General features: G+C 36.9%; 2 protein-coding genes across 2 annotated transcripts; one reads left to right on the top strand and one right to left on the bottom strand.

The window, feature by feature from the left end:
- Positions 1-4,867: 4,867 nt before the first annotated feature.
- Positions 4,868-7,021, top strand: LOC141616826 (uncharacterized). The gene is made up of 4 exons (XM_074433978.1): positions 4,868-5,117; positions 5,815-5,956; positions 6,033-6,249; positions 6,576-7,021. Exons 1-4 carry the CDS (start codon positions 5,017-5,019, stop codon positions 6,734-6,736), a joined length of 621 nt encoding a protein of 206 aa, XP_074290079.1. The 5' UTR covers positions 4,868-5,016; the 3' UTR covers positions 6,737-7,021.
- A 1,992-nt stretch (positions 7,022-9,013) lies between these two features.
- On the bottom strand, positions 9,014-10,364 carry LOC141620245 (uncharacterized). Its single transcript, XM_074437167.1, has 3 exons — positions 10,276-10,364; positions 9,525-10,177; positions 9,014-9,483 (listed from the first exon to the last, which is right to left on the bottom strand). Exons 1-3 carry the CDS (start codon positions 10,362-10,364, stop codon positions 9,014-9,016), a joined length of 1,212 nt encoding a protein of 403 aa, XP_074293268.1.
- Between the last annotated feature and the right edge of the window lie 1,887 nt (positions 10,365-12,251).

Raw genomic sequence — 12,251 nt, 5'->3', positions numbered from 1 at the left:
TGATGGTGGGTATTTATAGAGAAATGTGGGATGGCAGATCGGTTGTGTTTGCTTGGAGGCTAAGCAGACACCCCATTGAGGCGCGAGCTACCTCGTGATACAAATGGGTGTATTGTCCCTTTCAATTTGGGCGTGGCCTATTCTCCATCCATTATTGATTTGTGGTATTGAAATGAGATGTCGTGTAACAATATGGGCCTCTAATAAGATGATTTTGGTGTTACTTGGGGTAGGTAATTTGCGTGCTTGACTCGGGTTTGACCCGTGTGAGTCGGGATTTGAATTTCGAGTCGGTTTTTGGCTCGGAGTCGGTTTTGACTCTAATTAGGGTCATTTTAATGAAAATGACATGATAAAGACATTAATGGCATTAGTTTCGATATTCGAGATTTGGTTTGACTCGGTTTGACTCAGGTTGACTCGAGTTGCGGGTTTCTGAGTCGGTTTTGGGTCCGAAGATGGTTTTGACTCTAATTAGGGTCATTTTAATGGAAATGACATGATGAAAACATTCATGGCATTATTTTTGACATTCGAGATTTGGGTTGACTTGGGTTGACTCAGGTTGACTTGAGTTGCGGGTTTCTGAGTCGGTTTTGGGTCCGAAGACGGTTTTAACTCTAAATAGTGTTATTTTAATGCAAATGAAGTTAGAAAACTTTTGAATCATTTTTCATATCCGAGTAGTGCATTAAACCGTCTCATGTATAGCCAATCCACGCACGCATATCAAAGACACGTTATAGGCCGATCATCATCGGGTGGTTTTTGGAAGGTGCAGATACTGGGTATCTACAGAAGTTCTCTTTTAGGGGGAATGAATGTAAGAACTCGGAAAATTTAGAAAAGAAGAGCACGATACGTGAGTAAGTAATGAGAGTGAACAAGAAACATAAGATAAATATGATATACGTGTGTAGCAATAAGAGTAATGATGGCAAGAGAACACACAAGAATCGAGAATGAGGCATGAGAGAAAACCGAGGAATAACTGGGGAAGAGAGTGAGTGGCGAACTTCGGGGACGAAGTTCATTTTTAAGGAGGGAAGATTGTAATACTCAGATAATTTGGGACCCACAAAGGACCTAGGGACACGTGAGGGAACCCACGTATACTCGGAAGTAAAGGATGACCCCTCCTACGAGACCAAGTAAGACCTAAACTAGACCTAGTAGACTTCCAGTGGACCGAGTAGAACCTCTAGTGGAACAAGTGAGTTGACACTCGGTCGAGTAAAGAGTATACTCGACCGAGTGACTGTCACTCGGTCGAGTAAACTGGTCACTCGGTCGAGTGAACCGGTCACTCGGTCGAGTGGCACTGTGCTGTACCCGAGAAATGATATTTCGGGATTTCATCTTATCCAAACCCTATCCCCTTCATTCTTCTTCTCATGCCTTCTTACTCTAGAACACTTTTCCCTCTCTCTAAATGCTCCCTAAACTTTCCCCTTGGCCTTCAAGCTTGGATTGATGATGGAAGATCCCTCCCAATCCTCGATCTACCTTTGTAAGTCGAAATCTCACATTTTTCCTCTTTGTCTTATGATTAATCTCGAGTTAGGGTTTGCTAAGAGAGATTAATTAGTATTTAGTTATGTAATATGAGTAATTAGTAACTAATAATAGGGGTTTTGTGTGGTATTATTGTATAGGGTGATTTGTGATAGTTATTATGTGATTTATGTAGGATGAGACGGTTTTATGAGATGGGTGCTTGGTGATTTCGACTAGCTTATGGATTATGCTAAAAGGTAGGTTATCCTACTCGGTTTCAATATTGTGTATGCATATTTGGCTGTCTTTCCTTGTTGGTATATTCATGAGTCGGTTGGCATGTCATGTGGGTGCTCGAAGGGTTGTTATTCATAACATGTGGGATTGGATTCATGAAAGGGTCGTATGTTTAATGTTGTTCTTCCATTTGTCATGTATGGTTGTGAATGTGTTGTGTTGGGAGTCTTTGGTGGTGGTACTTGATGGTTGAGGAGACGTAAGACGGTTGGGAAAACGTCTTGCGCTCGGGTCGGCCCTTGGAGCTTCCCACTCCAAGGAGGATGTGCATATTAATGGCTTGAGTCACGGAGGGACTCGTGTGATTGAGTCACGATGTCTGGCAGGGGATCTGGTTGGCTTACGAACGTGGTACGTCTGGGCATGTCCCAGTACCTTTGTGTGAGGTGTTGTGTCGTGGGCGTCCCTGGCACCGGTGGTTGTGGGTACGTCTGGGCGTGTCCCGGTACCGGTATGGTGATTGCATAATCGAGTTTCATTCACATAATTATGTCGCGTCTACACTTATCGAGTCATGTCTTATGTTTGTGTATTGAAACTGACGTTTGTTGTGTCCGTGTAAATGTCACCTATTTTCGAGGTGGTCTGTGTCGATCCATATGATATTTCCGATCATATGGGGAGCAGTTGTTTACAGGTTAGCCTTGGTAGTATGCGGGAGAAGGGACGAGCCATGATGACATTGGAGTCGATGCATAGTTGATTAGATTAGTATAGTAGTCATGAGTTATATTATTTATTTCATTTATTTCATTTATATTTATGTAATCAACTAAATATTTCATTTATATTAATTGTTTCTTAATTGCAACTCCGATTTCACCGCCTCGGTAAACCGAGAAGGTAACATCTTCCAATTACCTTGGCCAGGTAAGAAGGGGTGTTACAAAAATAATAAGAACAATTTATAAATTAGTTTCAATATTTTTTTGAAAAATATTAAACAAAATAATAGCTTGTCAACAGTAGTTTGTTTTTTTCGCTCAAAGATTACGAAAGTGACACGTTAAATTTAATACCCACTAAAACTTTTAGAAACTATCGGCTGATCGTATGTTATATTTTTCTTTATATTTCAAATCTGGGGAAAAAAATTCTTGTCGATTTATAAAATTTTAAAATTTAGCTTTAGGTGAATTCAATTCCTGGTTCCGCCCCTGCCCAGTTTGATCCCATTGCTTTTGAAAACTTCATAGTACTCTAGGGCTGATACTCCCGCGATTATTGGCTTAACATTTATTTCAAGCATCATTAGCGTAAATGTTAATACAATTAACATGCGATTAAGAGTGACACCCATATTATTGTTTGTTTGATTGATGAATGCCCTAGCTCGTCTATGGAGTTCCTTTTATTGATGAAAATCTATCAATTACAATGTGTAATTATAGTAAGAATTACTTGTGGCCCTGTTTGGTAAATAGCGGATTAATTTCAGCATAAGCAGATTGCAAAAGCAGATTATAAATGGCAGATTTTATCAGAAGGTTTGACTAGCATATTATAATTAGCAGAATTGATTTGAGTGTTTGGTAATTGACAGATTACGATTAGTAGATTGTTAGTTTTCTTTGTAAAATGGAGAAAAATTTCCTATTTTACAATATGCTAACCAATATCTTTGGGAGTAAAGATATTGTAAAACAGCATATTGACCCCAAATATGCTGTTTCAATATGTTGTTTACCAAACACTAAAATTAGCATATTGATTGGTCAAACATGCTAAAAGTCTTGAATATGCTAAAATTTGGCCAATATGCTGTTTACCAAACAGCGCCTGTATATGATTAACGTTAGCCGTAGTTTTCTGGTATAATATAGGAATATAATTGATAGAAATATGGAAAAATGTACGCGGTGCTCTTCAACTTTGATGTTTTGTCCGAAATACCCAATTTTTTGATCCAGAGAACTTTAAGAGACTATAATTCGTGTTTACGAGCTCAGAAAGTGATGGTTTTTTTTCAAACTGATTACCTTTTCGAGAACTACGACTTGAAAAAAAAAATTGTCGAGTTTGGAATTCGTGAGCAAGAGATATGGTCACTCAAAGTTTGTTCGGTAAAAAAAACTTTGACGTACAAAAACTCCTAGCCACGGGATCCAAATACGATAATTTTTTTTTTCAAATCGTAATTCTCGAAAAGATAATCGATTTGAAAAAAAAAAGTTATCATTTTCTGAACTCGTAGACACGAATTATAGCCTCTTAAAGATTTCCGGAACATAAAATTGGGTATTTCGGGCAAAAATCGAAACTTCAAGGGCACCACGTGCATTTTCCCTAGAAGTATTCTCACCTTTAACCGTTTGACTACTCTTTCCGAAATAGTCTACCTTTTTTATTAATAATCCTGAAATAACCCACCTTTATAGGATATCTTCTCAAAATAGGCCATACTTGCTAATGCCCTACAATGCTTTTATTAGACCTGGTAAACCAACTTAACCTGATTGACCCGATAAAAAAAGACTGACTTGAGATCGAAATTGACCTGAACTACAATTTTCGAATTTGACCCGAAACCCGAATTGAACGACCCGACCCGAACATTGTTGACTCGGAACTGACCGCCCGAAATGACCCTATTAGAAACCACCCGAGTCGAAAATGACCCGACAAAATAGAACTCTAATTGACTAAAAAAAACTTAAAATGACTAATTTAAAAGCCCACTTAATTTTGTTAACGTTTAAAATAAAGAATTAATTATCAAAACTGAACTAAAAATAAGTAATAATACTAAACGTACTTTTTTCTGTCTTAATCGTTGACCCGAATCCGAAATAACCCGACCCGCTTTGATTCGAAAATGACCAGACTAACATACCCGAAATAACCCAATAGTATGAGAGACCCGAAGTAACTTGATCCAAATTAGCCCGACCCATTAACCCGTTTTGCCAGATCTAGTTGCTATTGAGTGATAAATGGATAATGGCTTATGTGAATGAACATAGAAAGATAAAGCAAATTTTTTGGCCTTTTCTTTTCAAAATCTTTTTAAAATATGCAAATTTTATAAAAATATTTTTTTTTAAATATGTAAATCTTAATTAAGTGAGCTACTAATTTCCTTTGTCGTAAGTCATCTCGTACACTAAAAACGAAAAAAAAAACCGTCGTACAAGCGAATTGCCGTTTATTTCCCTTTTTCCTTGACTGAGATTCGTTGTTTTTGAGAGAGAGAGAGAGAGAGAGAAGTTGAAGATTGTGGCGATGGCGATGAACAATGAACCTCGAGTGTACTTCCTTCGTTCGAAGACTGTCTGTCGTGGTCAAGAATTGAAATACTTTTGCGTTCCTCGCAAACACCCACTGTATTTCCTCCTCCTTTTTTGTTACTATATTCATCTCCCTTATTTTTCGATTTTGATACGCCTCTTTGTTGTTTGATTTTGGTTATTCCCATTTCCCCATGTATAACCCTGCAAAATTGAAGTTTTGATGATATTATTCTATCATAATTTTATATTTACAAAAACCCGTTTTGCACTAATTCTTAGTTCTTGTGTAGTAGGGTGGTCTTACACAAGAATTTGTGCAAAACAAGGACCACCCTACACAAGAATTTGTGTGTGCTATACGAGATGAGATGAAAGACTGTCTCATATAGGAACACGTTTTTGCTGTTGAGAATTCAGTATTGACATGCACTTGTTTGCTCTTCCTCCATTAACTCCATGCAGCTGCCTGTTATTTAATCAAACACCCTCTCCCATTGCTTTGGTGCTTGAAAGTCGGTCCTTGTTAACATTGTTGTCCCCAATTTGAAGGAACTTCTGTTGTTTTTAGAGCGATTTGGTTCTAAATTATCGACTCTGATAATGATGAAGGTCCAGACACACGTCTATATACTATATCATCTTGTTTTTTTTAGGGCTATTCATGTCAATTTTATATCCCTGCTTACGGTTCCTACCAGCTTTATTCCATATGTAAATTATGATGGTGCTCCCTAGTGGCTAACTGTGACAGTGTGACTCGTAATGAGCTTTCTTATTTGTGTGTTGCCAGTTGTGCTAAGCTGCCACTGATCCCTAAAAAGCGTGCTGCTGTTGGCTATGCACCTCCTCCTATTCGCCTGTCAGATCCAGTAGCCGCTGAAAGACAGAATCAAAGAATTGCAGAACGAGGCATAGAATTACTCAATCTAGGGGTGTGATTTTTTCTAACGAAGCATTTTTTTTTTTTTTTGACATAATTCGTTTATAACACATTTTGTAAACTTTCAGGCTTCCCAGTATCAGCTTGTAAGACCTCTTCCTAGTAGCGGAAAGTTTAAATCAAAGGCTTTAATCTACCATGCTAACTTTGAGGCTAGGCGAGTGGATGATCCTCAGGCTCCGAACGAGCTTTTTTTTCTTGAACTTGTGTTAGGACCTGGTGGGATGGTGAAGCCTATATCTGCTTACATAGTTCAGAGCTTGGGGCCGAGCGATTCAATGACTGGTACTTTAAAACTTTTTTATCTTGTTTGACTCCTACTTCCACTATATGCGCCTGTTAAACTCATTTTAGATTAACTGAAAGCTCGGGTAGCACTGATTCACTGCGTTAGTGCTTCCAAACATGTATCTGCAAAAAGAGAACATGGGAAATCTTCTGTTTTACATTTAGGAGATTCAACCTAAGCCCTAAATGACAATGATAATACTCAGGAATCAATTCAATACAAAAAGTATTCAATAGCCGAAGGATATTAGAAATTATTATTTCGGTTATACTAGACAAACAGGGTTCCAACTATGATTCTATATTTGGCAATTGGCATGCAGACAACGAGGATGATGATGATTGGAGGTGCTCAATGTGCAAAAAAGAGAGAGCTACCCATGAAAAAGATACTCAGCCGAAAGGAATGGGCAAGAAGATTCGTCACCCTAAAAATGTCAAGTTTAATTATGACTTGTACGCGACAGAGAAGGTGAAAGTTTGAAGCGGCTCCTGAATCGTGCTTTTGTCTTAGTATGTTCGTCAAGGTCTTGACTATATATATTAGCTTGTTGCCATTTAGTTCTGTTGCTGAATATTTGACAACCTAATTGTATGGTAAGCAGTACCAGTATGCTCCGTAGTTATAGTCATTAGCTGTTAGGCTTATCTTCTCAATTGTTGTCTTTGTGTTTAATTGACCCGGGCCTCTCTCCTTCGTAAGGTACACATTGGCTCTTCTATGCTATCGATTATGTTATCAAATGTCACGTCGTCTTGTGTTTCCTTATCTTTGCTTATAAGTTATACAAGCACAAATATTCCTGATGCTTACATATAACGGCCACTCCGAATGTCAATTTTACTGTGGAAGAATGACCACTCACAGTGCCGGTTTTAGGCTACAACTGCCTTTCCTCTGTCCAAGTGTACAACAAGGTGATTCTTACTATAACCCGTCGTCAATTTAATATTGTCAAAGGACATGCCATGAGTGGTGTAAATGCAGATGAAAGTAGAAGTTGCTGGAATTCATCTTTCACCACTAATTTCAGTCTGGAAATGGGAATAACCGGACAGAACCTGGACCATTTTCATTGTAGATGCATTTAATCTTAAAATATCATTTCGGGTCAAGCGTACCTCTTCTATCGTTAGATTTTGATCAATTTGACATTCGAGAATTGGGGACTTTGGTTTAGGGGACGAGTTTTTGGCTGTTGATGACATGGACTACTTGCAATACATATACTGGGGCCTAAAATGTTGTACTCCCTCCTAGTCGCTTTGTTCTTCCCTGTTTCCTTATCGAAGCTAGTCGGATCTTTTTCCCCCTTTCCATTTTTAGTAAGTTTTTGAGTTGTTTAATTACCATATTGTCCTTGTCCATTTTTACATTTTACAAAAGTTGCCATTTATTAGTGGACCTAATTAGACCTAATCCAACCCAATTAAACCCAACAAATGTGATCAGCCCAACCCAAATCCCCTATTAGCCTAATCTCTCCCGCCATTTATACTCCCAATCCCCAACTAAAAAAACCCTAGCAGCCTCACTTCATCCCCTTTTCTCTCAATCTTCATCTCCCTCACTCCCAACCCAGAAAACCTAATCTCTCCCGCCGTTTAATTACTCATCTCTCTACCTTCCATCTTCCTCTAATCCTCCATTTCTCATAATCTGAGACACAGATTATCATTTACGATCTCGCATCTCTCTCTCATTTCATTTTCATCAATCTTCCATCATGTCGTATCTTCAAATTCACAATGAAACTATCAGAGTTGACTCCTTAACTCCAGATCTGATTTATCTTTTCGATGATTTTGAAGATGGTCCTTGTTTATTCAATATGTTAGATGTTGTTGTTGATGAAGATCGCGATAGAGAGATGGGTGTTGTAGATGTTGATGATAAGTCGATGAAGATTGTCCCTGATTCATATGATGACTATTCACAGTCATACGATGATTTTTCTGAGTTCGTCCTTCCTGAATCTGAAGTTCTTCCTCTATCTGATGATGTCGATGTTGTTCCTGAGACATCTATGGATTCTGAAATCATTGTTGTTCCTGATACATGCATGCATTCTGAAGAGCAACCTGTTTATCATACTTGCTTGACCGAGCAACATGCGTTTAATATTTGGTTTAAAGAAGATGTTGAGGAGAGGACTAGGAGGAAATTGGCTAGGTATGAGACACCTGGGTATAAAAGTTGGTTTGCGGAGGACATGTGCATATATTATCCTACCTTTAAGACGATCTGTGAAGATTGAAGGAGGTTGATTTCTTATATCCCTATTTTTATCAATTGTTCGTCTGTTTTCATTGTTTGCGTTGTGTATATGGACTAATGATGATAATTAATTTCCATTTTGGCTTTATGTCCTTCTAATAATGCCCAATGATCATTTGTTGAGGGCATACTGTGACCATGGGTCACTTAGTGCATGCATTATGCCACCACAAGTCCTTGTGAAGAGGCTATGCATGCATTAAGTACCCCGCATCCTTGTGTTTTTTAAAGTTGTACGCCAAGTTTGTTGCAGTCATTTGCTGATGTTCATAAAGTTTGCAACCCAGATAATATTTAATTAATGTGCAAAGTTCATAAAAAAAGCGTAAAATTACATTGGCAATCATCTGATATTCAAAATATGCTTGTCTTGTGTTTATTGGCTTCAAAATATGCTTCTTTGATCTTGTTGTTCAAAACATGCTTGTCTTGTTTTCCTTCTGATGTTCAAAATGTCTTGTTGCCTTCCTTGTCCTTTCTGAGTCACTTACTGCATCTGCTGTTCTGTAAGGTCAATAACTGATGCACCTGTTGGTTCATTACTGCAACAGGCTCATTCATATCATTAATAACAGCTACAACAAAAGCATTAACATGTGCATTCACTGCATCAACTAAAGCAGTTATGGTAAAACTATCTCCTACATTGTTCATGTACGCTATACATTCATTTACCAAATGAATGTCAGCAGTTAAATACTCAGGCAGCATGCCTGCAGCTGCTAGTTTGGTCTTGTGCATGTGTGGCAATGGGTAATCATTACCTCCTTTCCTTTTCATGACCTCTAACATGCATGCCTGTAGTGTTATGAACACATACTTAAGTTTAATAACCTCTAGGTTTGCAAATGCCTTATTAACTTCAATAACAAGTTTATCTAACTTGTAACAATTTGTTCTTTGCTGAAGTGATTGTATTGCTCTGAAAAACCCCAAATCCAAGACATTCAAGTCTGGTGAATTAGGGGGTTGACAACTTAACTCAATATTCCACCCATCTTGGTTTCTTTGCAGATGAAATCTGGGTCTGAGTTCTTGATGTGTGGGCGTGCATTATCTTGTTGTATGATAATGTGCTTGCTTTCATTTTCAGTCCATTTTGCCTTAATTGCTGGAACAACAATTCTTATTATCATGTCCTTAATTACTTGTTTGTTAACAGATTCAATGCACTTAGTTTCCATTGTGCCTGCAACTCTGTTTCTTGAATTTCTTTTTGCTGGTACTTCAACAATGAATGGCCATATGCCTATTTTACCATCAAAAAGAACTTCACCATTTGGACCATACTTTGGCCTTGCAACAGCACACATAAACATGACTTTTCCTATAAATTTTTTTGACTGAATACTTCTATAAGGTCTCTTTTCTCCTTTAGATAAGTAGAACCTTCTACTAGGTTTGGTTAAATAAAACCATTTCTCATCCATGTGAATAACATTACTTTGATCATTGAATTTCACTTGTTTACATACATCATCATAGTGTAGTTGTGCAAGAGAGAAAAGCAACCTATCCAGTTTGTTTTTGTCATTCAATTGTGGTTTGATTGCATTTGTGTGAGACTCAATTGTCTTATCTGCTACCCATCTTGCAATAGCTGATTGGCTGACTCCTAAAGCTTCTGCAGTACTATGTTGAGTGGTCCTTTATGACAATGGAATACTTTTGAACTTCTCAGCATCAAATACATTCCTTTGACGACATTTCTTGCCTTTGATTTTGCTTTGTTTACATTCGATTACTTCACCGATTCTATCCGTTTCTTTGCTATATTCCAAAGATCTGTGATGGTTTTCCTGCACACACTGAATTGATTTGCCACCTCTAACATTACACCTCTTTTGAGTTGTCCATTTGTGGATCTTAATGACAAAATGGTCCAAATTTGGCTCCTTTCTAAGTTGGACAGGTTTTTAGTTTTCATTTATTGCTCTTGAGATATTTATTGTGATATGAATAAAGGTTTTTGAAACTTTATGAAGAAATAATTAATGTGGTAGGAAAGTTTTTTTTTGGCTGTTTGTTCATGAATGATGTGTTTTACTGCCACTATTCTATTTATAGTTGACATGAACTTTGCACAAAGATTAAATTTCATAAAGAATGAATTTGGGCGCAAATCTTGAAACATTTTCATTTTGGCTCTTTAATTGAATTTTGGTGCCAAATTTTTGGTTTCCAAATTTTTGGTGCCTAATTTTGGTGCCAAAATTTCTGCAATGTAACTTGAGTGTCCTTTATTTAACACTTGCTTTGATGTGTTCACTGATGATGGACGTCCAACATGAAGGTTGGAGGCTGCCATAATTGGAATCCTGAAGTCCAAATGTTAACTTTTTTTTTTTTCAGCATTGTAATTTCAATATCTTTAGCGGAAACAGAAATTGTAATTTTATTAGATTTGGAGACATTTATGGTTTGTAATTTTAAGTAATGTTAATCCAGTTTAGCGGAATATGTATTTTTAAGTAATGTTAATCAGGTTTGTAATTTCCCACATAAGTGGAGGGAACTTTAAACTCTAATTTTATGTTCAATATTTTGGAGGGAAAGGTTAAGTATCTTAGACTTAATTAATCATCTTTAATCATCCATCCCTCTCTCCAATCCCTTAGGTCCACCATGTACTATATTATTTTTTTATTTCCCTTCTTATTTCTTGTGCAAATGTTGGAGGGGAAGAACAAAGAGACTAGGAGGGAGTATGTATCTCAGATTGTGAGTTTTCTGCCTGTTTAGCATTGGTTATTGCAGGAGTAAGCTTATATAACAACATGCCATGAATGGTGTAGCATGCCAATACACCATAAGAAATGGTGATCATGTTATTTCATTTAGACTTGTTTGATCATTGATATAGGTTGAAGTAGCCCACTTTGAAAGAAGACAAAGCTGCTGCTTTTTTTTTTTTTTTTTTTTGAAATTTCTTTTCTTCTGAATTTGGTGAACTGGTCTAGAGCATGTTTTGTCTCACTCTATGAAAAATTGTTTCGGAAAATTCATGTGGTACCCTCAAACTTTGCGATTTTTCACGTGGTACCCAACTTTTTAAGTTTGTGCACATAATATCCTTGGAATTTGATTTTCAAGCACAACGTGCCCTTTTTATCGTTTTAAAAATTTTCAATTGGTCATAAATTATAGACCAGAAATCGGAATTGACTAATTTTTTTTTTCAAATTGATTACCTCTTCGAGATCTATAAGTTGATAAAACGAAAATAGTCATTCGGAAATTTAAGATCGAAGATATGGTTGAATTGAGATTTTCGTTAAAAAAAACCCTATAAAATGTCAGTCGACAATTTTTTTTTCACAAATCGTAGATTATGACGAGATAATCATTTTAGGGAAAAAACTTGGCCGATTCTGAATTCCGGTCTAGGAGTTATGCGCAATTGAGTTTTTTTACAGCGACAAAAAGGGTATGTTGTGCATAAAAATCAAACATGGAGGGTATAATGTACACAAACTTAAAAAGTTGGGTACCATGTGCAAAATGGAAAAGTTCGAGGGTACCACGTGAATTTTCCGAAATTGTTTCTATTTTTTAAAATGGTTTTTTAATAAGCTTCTTCTTGATTAAATTGTAGGTTGTTGGCTTACCATTTAACAAAACTATTTTTTAATTTTATTTTTTAATTTTATTTTTTACGTAAGCGAATGAAAAACGATTTGTTTTTTCAAAAGTATATCATTATGGGCCTAGATTTGTAGAG

The sequence above is a fragment of the Silene latifolia genome, chromosome X (genome assembly GCF_048544455.1).
Source record: "Silene latifolia isolate original U9 population chromosome X, ASM4854445v1, whole genome shotgun sequence".
NCBI lineage: Eukaryota > Viridiplantae > Streptophyta > Magnoliopsida > Caryophyllales > Caryophyllaceae > Silene > Silene latifolia.
This window is presented reverse-complemented; position numbering and strand designations above follow the sequence as displayed.

Coding starts and splice junctions, on each gene's coding strand:
- LOC141620245 (XM_074437167.1), bottom strand. CDS start 10,364: ATGTTAGAGGTGGCAAATCAATTCAGTGTGTGCAGGAAAACCATCACA. Junction 10,178..10,275: donor AAACGGATAGAATCGGTGAA/GTAATCGAATGT, acceptor ATTGTCATAAAG/GACCACTCAACATAGTACTG. Junction 9,484..9,524: donor CTGCAAAGAAACCAAGATGG/GTGGAATATTGA, acceptor CTAATTCACCAG/ACTTGAATGTCTTGGATTTG.
- LOC141616826 (XM_074433978.1), top strand. CDS start 5,017: ATGGCGATGAACAATGAACCTCGAGTGTACTTCCTTCGTTCGAAGACT. Junction 5,118..5,814: donor GTTCCTCGCAAACACCCACT/GTATTTCCTCCT, acceptor GTGTGTTGCCAG/TTGTGCTAAGCTGCCACTGA. Junction 5,957..6,032: donor TAGAATTACTCAATCTAGGG/GTGTGATTTTTT, acceptor GTAAACTTTCAG/GCTTCCCAGTATCAGCTTGT.